Source organism: Gymnoscopelus braueri, assembly GCF_963280865.1.
Source record: "Gymnoscopelus braueri genome assembly, chromosome: 2".
In the NCBI taxonomy this organism is placed as follows: domain Eukaryota; kingdom Metazoa; phylum Chordata; class Actinopteri; order Myctophiformes; family Myctophidae; genus Gymnoscopelus; species Gymnoscopelus braueri.
The window spans coordinates 52,260,788-52,269,646 of NC_137604.1; the positions used below are offsets into that span (position 1 = coordinate 52,260,788).

The 8,859-nt window shown below is 41.6% G+C and overlaps 1 protein-coding gene across 1 annotated transcript in view; it reads left to right on the top strand.

Annotated features, from left to right (window-relative positions):
• Positions 1–571: 571 nt before the first annotated feature.
• LOC308103637 (arf-GAP with dual PH domain-containing protein 1) overlaps positions 572–8,859 on the top strand; it is a 26,753-nt gene continuing 18,465 nt past the window's right edge. Inside the window, exons 1-3 of the mRNA XM_080453722.1 lie at positions 572–1,070; positions 3,463–3,593; positions 4,863–4,954. Coding sequence (XP_080309848.1) covers positions 983–1,070; positions 3,463–3,593; positions 4,863–4,954 — 311 coding nt within the window. The 5' untranslated portion in view covers positions 572–982. The remainder of the gene's footprint in view (positions 1,071–3,462; positions 3,594–4,862; positions 4,955–8,859) is intronic.

The following is an 8,859-nucleotide window of genomic DNA, read 5'->3' on the forward strand; positions in this document are numbered from 1 at the left end:
TGGGTTAAATAGAACAAACAAACAAATGAACAAATATACACGATTGATTGATTGAATACTTTATTAACAGTTTCAATTTGCAATAAAGGTACAATGGTACTAGATTTATACAAAAGGTGCTAAAAGGATAACACAAATAAACCCAAATTGGGCTTATTTCCATTGTGGTGTACAGATTATGATAGTAAACGCATGATATTTAGAACGTTATTATAGCATCATATGCAGGTGTGCACATGTTATTACTAACATATTATTACTAACCTCTAACTGTGCAGACCGTACAGTAGGCCTGCCGCCTATTGGTTATGGTGTATTATTCTCCAAACTAGACTTTGATTCCCTCACACTGAAAGAGGCCTAATTGTTATTATAGTCTAATGAGTTCAATCAGGAAGTATAAAACAAATAATCGCATTTCCAAATGTCTGCACAGAGCTGACATAACTTTTAAAGCTGGCATCATAGCATGATGAGAGCCAGCCGAGCAGAGCAGCCTAACCCACAATTATGCGGAAAAGCAAGTTTGAACAACTGCTGCCTGTTACTTCCGAGTGTAGTGTAGGCAGGGTTTCAGTCCCACATACACACACAGTCCGGTGCTGCAAGGTGATCGCTCTCTGGAAGACGTTATTATAGGTGGATGTTTGGATCATACAGGACAAGGCACGGAAAACGACCCGAGCGAACATGGACATATTTCTCTGAACACCTTTTTGACCAGGCAGACTTTTGTATTTGTGCTTTAGTTTCTAGACATAATAGTCAACCGCACCCCCGGTCCTGTCTGTCTGTGTATAGCCTACCTGTGCTGACTTGCCCACAAGCCGTCAGTGGGGGAGTATAGTGCCAGAGCAGACACACCTTTACAGGCCTGCTGTGCTGCTGCAGCCCTACGGTACAGTACGGTACGGTACACAGTACAGTACGGTTACCCTTCTGTTCGGAAAAATTAAACCCCAACGGAAAACACAGTGAAATCATGTCTGGAAGCGACAGGTCAACTCGCGTGCTGAGAGAGATCCTCCACCATCCCGGTAATGACGCTTGTGCAGACTGTGGAGCTCCTGGTAAGTTAGAAGTTACGGCTCTCAATCAAAGCGTCGGTTACAGTTACAGTAGGCTATGCTTCGTTGCAGTGGTGGAAGAATTACTGACATGTTTAAGTAAAAGTATCAATACCACAATGTAGAAATACTCTGTTACATGTACATGGCCGGTGTTAACATTTTACTTGAGTAAGAGTACAAAAGTATTGGTATCAAAATATACTTAAAGTGCCAAAAGTAAAAGTACTCATTGTGCAGAATGTCCCATTTCACAAGTTCAAAATGCATTAAAAATATTTAGAAAATAGCTGATCTACAAGCTCACAATGCATCACATCAAGATGCATTGTGAGCTTGTAGATCTGCTATTTTGAAATGGCCGAAATGTATATAGGGCTGAAGTGGTTAATGTCTGTTTTGTAATAATAATCAAAATCTACAAGGTAAACTTAAGTTTTCAAATAATTGTAGTGGAGTAAAAGTACAATATTTTCCTACTGTACTGTAACTGAAAATTGGAAATAGCCTACTCCAGTAAAGTAAAAATACAAAAAAAGTGTAGGCCTACTTACTTACTACTTACTTACTTGTAGCCTTCTAAAGTTACTTTTCACCATTGCCTGGCACACACTGATCTGGTGCCATCAACAAATAATTCACCTTTATTTGCGCTATTTTGGATTTGGAATGGATCATTTACTGTATTTTTGGCGAGTGGCACGGTCATACGACGAGATATGAAATTAGGCCGAAGCCTCCTATGCAGAGTATAAGTTAGTTGTAAACCATTAAACCCCCCTAGGAAGCAAGCCTTCAACGAGTCTTGACATGCACTGTCTGAATGCACCCCCACCCCAAAATAACTTTTGTAGCAGAACTGTGGAAATCCCTGTTCAAATCAGGTCCAATTGTGTCTTTTGTTACATGGTGTGTAGCTGTCAAATGAAGCAAAGTTTTAACATGTATAGTCTAATTACCAATTGTCCATTTAAAAATATAGGATATCTGTTACATTTTGTACAGACACAGGATGATCACAGTTGGACAACAGGATGTTATCATTGTTGTCCAACATTTTATGGCAGTCAGGATCTACCAATATGCCTGTAGTCTTGGGGGGGGGGGGGGGGGGGGTGTGTGTGTGTGTGTGTGTGTGTGTGTGTGTGTGTGTGTGTGTGTGTGTGTGTGTGTGTGGGTGTGTGTGGGTGTGTGTGGTGTGTGCAAAGGTGATTCTAGGTGAATCACCAGGCTGCAATGCATCAGAAATGTCAATAATCGAGTGAATCTGAACATCTGAAGCACAAGGATTAACAATTCTACACTAGGCCTACAGACAGTTGCCTACTATATGCAATATCATGCATCGATCCAAAAGTAAAGAACACTATGTTTCTCTTACATTAATTCATCTCTGACATTCTCTGATATTTATTATAGATAGCACTAGGCACACACACACACAAACAGGCAGACTGTGCGCAGGCTGCGGTGCACTTCAGAGATAAGACAGGCGTGGTCAAGCCAAAGAAAATAGTTCTCAAGTCAAGAGTTGGAGGAATGTGTGTTAGAGGCAGTCAACTTCACAGATTTAGACTCATTCTGTCGGTGCTTGTTTTGTGCAGCCTTCTACCTAGTACCTTTACCTACTGAACATGCAAATGTCTGTCTTTCCTACAATTTACAGGAGAGTATTTTATGGTAATTATTTCCAATCTTTTTTTGTTTGTTTGTTTGTTGATGGAAAATTAATTAAATAAACATTTATTGTTGCTTGCATTAGCATAGCATTTGACGGTTTAACTGCAGGTCAAATAGGTGTTATTGGCGTGCTGCCGTTTTCCTTACCTGTTCACCCTCCCCCATTCCATCTCTACATCCTCTGCATCCATCCCTTCCTTTATCCCTCCGTCCCTTCCTCTCTCACTTTCTTTACATCTTTCCTCCCTCCTTCCTTCTACACCTCATACGCCTCCCTCCTTGCTCTGCTCCCTCCATATTGTCCCATATTAAAGGGATAGTTCACCCCAAAAAAAATATTTTTTTCTATCGATTAGTCACCCCATGGAGACTTGAATTCATGGATATTTTTTGTTATAGTAGCATTCCTAAGCCAATAATTTGATGACCAGCGGACCGGTAGGCAGCGGTTCCGGTAGGAGACACAAATTTATTGGCTTAGGAATGTGAAAAAAAAAAAAATCCATGAATTCAAGTCTCCATGGGGTGACTAATCGATAGGAAAAAAAGTAATTTTGGGGGTGAACTATCCCTTTAATTTCTCTCTCCTCCCCGACTGTCTTCCCCGACCTTCCTGGTTCACCCTCCTCCACCAACCTGTCTTCGATCCCCGGCCCATCCTCCACACACTCACTCACTCACTCAATCAATCCATCTTCCATCACTGTCCTCTCAGATCCAGAGTGGGGTTCCTGCTCCCTGGGGGTGTTCATCTGTCTGGCGTGCTCCGGGATCCACCGTAATATCCCTGACATTGGCAAGGTCAAGTCCCTGAGCCTGTCCCGTTGGGAGGACCACGAGGTGGAGGTGAGAGACCCTGGAGGAACGTGCCTTAATCTCAGCACACAGACAGCCCAGCATAAAAAACATTAAACCCTTTAAGACTGGGAAAGCATCATTTGTGTCATTTAAAGATTTATTTGGCTATTCAAAAAAGCAGATCTACAAGCCTACAGTGTATGCTATGAGCTTGTAGATCTGCTATTTTTTTTAAATCATGACATTTTTTGAAAATCTTGGAATATATATTTTTTAGAGTGAACATTTGTCAAATATTTAGTTCCAGGGACCCCCAGAAGCAAAGATTGGAGTTACAAATGTCCGCTTAAAAAAACAAGTATATATATATATTTGAAAAAATATTAATTATGTTTTCAAAAATAGCAGATCTACAAGCTCATGGCGCGGCACTCGGTGCCACGCCACGCTTATTTCATATTGTAGCCGATTAGTTCATGATATTAATAGAAATGTATTATGCAAATAACAATATAGTTGTTATATGAATAAGAAAGCTTAAATTATGAACATGTTTTGTTGTCCTAGTTTTGTCTGATACATCCCATATTTGACCTCTAGCCTCTTTGATTGTCTTCTTATCTGTATGCTAGGACTGACAGCTGTACTGTCCCCGAGGGACTCAATACCTTTCATTTTACCTTTACAGTTTCTTATCTTTTCACAAACACAAAAGTGATAGCTGGATCCTCACTTTTACCTTCCTCTAGTCTAGTCTATCTGGCTCTTGCCTATGTATGTTAAATTTGCCCTTCTCTGTCATACGATAAAGCAGTGGTTCTCAAAGTGGGGTACAGGGGGACCCTCAAGGTTCCTTGAGGGGGTTCCAAATGGACCCTTAAAAGGTCTGTAATTCTGAGAGTGGGTCCATTTGGTTCCATTTGGTTCTATTTTTTACACTCTCAGACTTATGGGGTTTCTTGAAATTAAAAAAGTATTAAGAAGATTATCTATTGTAGGGGTTGTATCATCAGGTTCGCCTCATTACTGAATGCTTGTATTTGTAGAATTCAAGCTAGTCCTACTGTTACTGCTGCTCTTACTGTATGTAGCTCTGGAAGAGCCTAATGTGCTATTATGAATGATATCCTGCCTAATGTCACTGTGAGTCTACCTGACATTTATCTTACATTGACCTTTTCTCTCTGTTCATCTCTCTCTCTCTCTCTCTCTCTCTCTCTCTCTCTCTCTCTCTCTCTCTCTCTCTCTCTCTCTCTCTCTCTCTCTCTCTCTCTCTCTCTCTCTCTCTCTCTCTCTCTCTGTGTTTATGCATGTCAGTTCATGGCAGAGAATGGAAACAACTTGATGAAGAATAAATACGAAGCAGCGGTCCCTGTCTACTACTACAAACCTACCCACAGAGACTGCCAGTAAGTGACCATGGCAACACGAGCACACGCACGTGCGCATGCACGCACACACCTTATATATACAATGGGTGGGTACACACTAACTCACACACACGGAAAATGTACATTAATCAAAGAAGATGATTGTGTATTGTGTATGATTGTGTGTGAGTGCATGTATGTGGGTGGGTGGGTGTGTGCATATCGGTCGAGCTCTAATCTTTCTTGTCTGTCCCATTATCACCTCATCTCTCTCTCTCTGTACCGCAGTTTTTTTTGTCTCCACCAGACCGAAGGCCGAGACTATGATTTCACACCTGTCCGTCCGTCCGTGTGTTTGTGTGTGTGTGTCCGTGTGTCCGTCCGTCTGTGTATAGCTAATCTCTGGCACCGTTGGCCCTAACGACGTGAAACTGCGCACACACACACACTACCTGTAGGCCAGAGCAGTACCTATTTTTCTCTCGTATTTTTCATAATATTCCATCCTGATTGGCTTCTAAAGTTTGCAGGAGTGGTCCGTTTTTAACAAAATGCCTCAAATCATGAACGCAGCATCCGATTGCTGTGAAACTTTGCACGCACATTCCCACTAGGCCCGAGGAAGAAATTACATCCTACATTTTTCAAATCGGGCACTATAACAGGCTGATTCACACCGATCGGCGTGAAACTTTGCCCGCACATGCCCTAGAACATTGGTTCTCCAAGTGGGGTCCTTGAGGGGGTTCCAGGGGGTCCCCAGCAAAATGCGTTAATATAGCATCACAATAATTTTCACCTTTTATACTTTGGCTATTCAAAAATAGCAGATATACAAGCTCATAGCATGGCACCGAGTGCCGCACTATGAGCTTGTAGATCTGCTATTTTTGAAAAATCTTGAAAATTTGGGCAAACCTTTGACCATTTATTTTTTTAAGAGAACATTTGTAACTCAAATCTTTGCTTCTGGGGGTCCTTGGAACAAAATATTTGAGATCCACGGCCAAATACATATAATTTTGGGGGTCCTTGACATGAAAAAGTTTGAGAAACACTGCCCTAGAACCATTGACTTCGACTACAAGTTTGGCCTGACGGGCCCCTGTGTCCCTCCGTCCCTCATCCTTCTGTCATGTGATCATTCTCAGCCGAGGCAAGAGTTTGGTATGAGGAATCAACGTGACAATTTGTTATTGTCTGTCTTGTCTCCTTAATCATTTATCCTTGATCCAAGCGTTTTCAAACTGATTTTCAAGGCTTAGGTTTATAGTAGCCCTGAGACATGACTATCATACCATGACAGTCATGGAACCACTTGTTCCTGGTTTGTGATTTTTTTTTTACAACTGCCACATCTACATAAACGTTCAGATTTCAAATATAAAGTGCTTACCCCCAAGCCACGGATGTAACATACGGAAAATACGGGTACTCAGACCGGTGCACTTCAACTTGTTACATCCGTGGCTTGGGGTAAGCACTTTATATCTGAAATCTGAACGTTTATGTAGATGTAGCAGTTGTAAATGTAAAAAAATCACAAACCAGGAACAAGTAGTTCCACGACGCTTGTGACAGACGAGCGACATGTGAACCATGGCTAAGGTTTATAGGTACTAATACTGTATGTTCAAGTCAGCAGAGAAGCAGTCTGGTAGTCAGGTTCAATAAGGTACTTATAATCCACCATTTGTAGCTTACTTAATGACATTTTAGTATGTCTGCAAGAAATGCAGAAAATGTGATTTGTTAAATACATGTGTGCGGACGTGCATATAGTACTTGTAAACTCTGGTGCTAAACATGCACACTATGGCTATTGGCTAGGGTTTGAATTAGGACTATGTCAAGGTCAGACATATAGTGATTAGAGTTACAAGTGTGTTCATACAACGTGTGTGCATAGGCGGCAGGTAATGAAGGCTAGGGTAGGCTAAGCCTTCCCAAATGTTATGCTGGGAAATTCTGGGAATTGTGAAAATTATATATAATATATGTGCGCAGCATTATTTAGTGAATTTTTTGATAATAAATCAGTAAAATCAGGCAAAAATAAGAATTAATTAACCTAACCCTAACCTAACCCTAACCCTAGCCCTATAACCGAAATAAAGTAACCAAAAAACTAAAAGAAACTAACATAATCGCCCAGAAACCGCAATTTTTTGCACGGATTTTGCACGGATTTCGCGCATTTTGAACACATGCCTTTTACTTGTAACAGAGTATTTCTACACTGTGGTATTGCTACTTTTACTTAAGTAAAATATCAGAGTACTTTTTCCACCACTGAATTGCAGTAGGGCTCCCTCTGCTGACACACCGTTGCCCATGTATCAGGTTTCTTTACATACATACATAGTCATTCACCTCAACAGAGGTTTTTTATTTTCTCTATACAAGTTTTCTTTATTAGGAATATCTGAGAGTAAACCCAATCTTTGTTAAAAGCTTTGTTTAGTTTTGTAATGTTTCTATGGATACATTTTGATCGCTCAAACATTTTAAATATGAATATGCCAATATGTATGGATTATATCCTTAATTGTTTCATTAATTGTTATATACTTGACTGTGTGTGTGTGTGTGTGTGTGTGTGTGTGTGTGTGTGTGTGTGTGTGTGTGTGTGTGTGTGTGTGTGTGTGTGTGTGTGTGTGTGTGTGTGTGTGTGTGTGTGTGTGTGTGTGTGTGTGTGTGTGTGTGTGTGTGTGTGTGTGTGTGTGTGTGTGTGCGTGCGTGCGTGCGTGCGTGCGTGCGTGCGTGCGTGCGTGCGTGCGTGCGTGCGTGTGCGCGCGCGCTGGATGTATCTCTGACAGCTCCACACTGCCGATAATCACCTCCATATATCTTCCTGATGACATAATCAATCATCTCTCACACATGCACACAATACCCCAAGCGTGCATGTATGTGTGTGTGCGCACACACACACACACACACACACACACACACACACACACACACACACACACATACACACACACACACACACACACACACACACACACTTTGTCAGTTACTTTTATGACCATTAGCTGCCAGCAAAATAGAAAAAGAGTTAATATAGCAGAACCACTTTAACCCTATATCACCTATTTGAAAATAGCAGATCTACAAGCTCATAACAGGTCACATTTGCGAGTCAAGACGCATTATGAGCTTTTAGAACTGCTATAAAATAAAACATTTTAACAACACAAATCTTATAAATGTGTTCCTCGCACAAAACATTTTCAGATGGGGTAAAATAGAAATTAATTTGGCAGTCGTTGACATGAAATAGTTTGAGAACCACTGCCCCGACGAGAAAGGAGAGAGAGGAATATAGGAAGATAAAAGGTAAAAAAAAGAGAAAGGAGAAGTGGGAATGATACATACAGTACAGGGGGGAGAGTATACGATGAGCACATTAAGAAACAGCGAGGGTGTGGAGATTGGTGGAGATGACCTCTGACCCCTCTGTCCTCTTACCGAGAGGAACAGACAGTGCTGGTTAGAGCCTCTCACAGCCAGTCTGTCTTCTGTAAGAGCCCAATTAGGAAACTCTTAGTAAGAGTCTCTCTCACACACGCACACGCACACAAAGGACCGTGGAACTGCCTGCAGTTGTTGCTCCCTATCGCTTTGTGTGTTCCCTATGGGGATATGTTATATGCATGTTAAGCAGGTCCACTAAAGTGAAGATTCAAAGTGTGCAGCGACTTCGCCATTTTAACAATGTCCAACAGGCCAGATTAAACCTCCGTGGTGCCCTGTGCTACAACCCGTGTCTGGTGCCCCCCCCGGAGTGCGAAAAAAAATACTCCTTCAGCAGCCACTGCTTCTAAATTTCGGCGCATTTCTTCTTTCACTTTCTCCACACTGTTTGGTGCCCCCCCAAGGTTGGTGCCCTGTGCTTCAGCACCTAAAGCACTTCCGTTAAGCTGGCACTGAACATATAC